Source organism: Atta colombica, unplaced genomic scaffold (assembly GCF_001594045.1).
Source record: "Atta colombica isolate Treedump-2 unplaced genomic scaffold, Acol1.0 scaffold38, whole genome shotgun sequence".
Classification (NCBI taxonomy): Eukaryota; Metazoa; Arthropoda; class Insecta; order Hymenoptera; family Formicidae; genus Atta; species Atta colombica.
The window spans coordinates 3,711,184-3,711,938 of record NW_017259490.1 but is presented as its reverse complement, the minus strand read 5'-3'; the positions used below and the strand labels follow the sequence as shown (position 1 = coordinate 3,711,938).

The following is a 755-nucleotide window of genomic DNA, read 5'->3' as shown; positions in this document are numbered from 1 at the left end:
ATATAATTATTATATATATATATATATACAATATATATATATATTAATTTTTGTATCTGAATCATTCTATCGTGTGTGCGATAGTTAAACGTATGTCGATTTGTCGATTTGTGGGACATACTCATGACGATTATTGGGCAAACCATTAGTTTGGCATAGCAATAACTTGTACATTTGCGCCTTTTAATTTTTACGAAGGATTTTCTCAACAATGGCAGTAGGTGTAAGAAGTTTTAGAGTGACGTTTTTATTCGTCATAAAAAATTGAAATGATTTAAAATAACCTAAAGTAACAGTCACTCACTTTTCATTCTGAAAAATATAAATTTGTAAAGTCAAACATTGGTTAACGTGATTACTGAGCCACCTATCTTACTTTAAATACCTTTTTGGAATAAGGAACACCACGTCCTGTAAATATCATACTGTCTGTGATCATAACATCTTTGATCAAAGTGGGATCTTTTATCATTAAGATTGGTTGTGTTTTAATAAAGAGTCCTACTAGTGATACATATTTATATTCATCATATATTTCCTTATAACGTTCCTTAAGTAATTTTTTTTGTAATATAATGTCCTTTGCCGTGCCAAAATATATTATGGGTTTAGGTCCAGGTATTCCACGTTTTTTCCAGAAATCAAACTTCAATTTGTAATAATAATAAAAGACAAAGATGAGAACAATAATTCCGCATAAAATTTCCAAAATTTCCCTCATTTTCAGTATCTATAATAGAATCTTCATAATTAAA

General features: G+C 28.3%; 2 protein-coding genes across 2 annotated transcripts in view; both read right to left on the bottom strand.

Moving 5' to 3' along the window:
- Positions 1-755, bottom strand: part of LOC108690970 (CCR4-NOT transcription complex subunit 6-like) — a 518,522-nt gene that overhangs the window by 394,581 nt on the left and 123,186 nt on the right. The gene's annotated exons all lie outside the window — the stretch shown is intronic.
- Positions 58-749, bottom strand: LOC108690969 (cytochrome P450 6B1). Its single transcript, XM_018198526.1, has 2 exons — positions 386-749; positions 58-312 (listed from the first exon to the last, which is right to left on the bottom strand). Exons 1-2 carry the CDS (start codon positions 719-721, stop codon positions 301-303), a joined length of 348 nt encoding a protein of 115 aa, XP_018054015.1. The 5' UTR covers positions 722-749; the 3' UTR covers positions 58-300.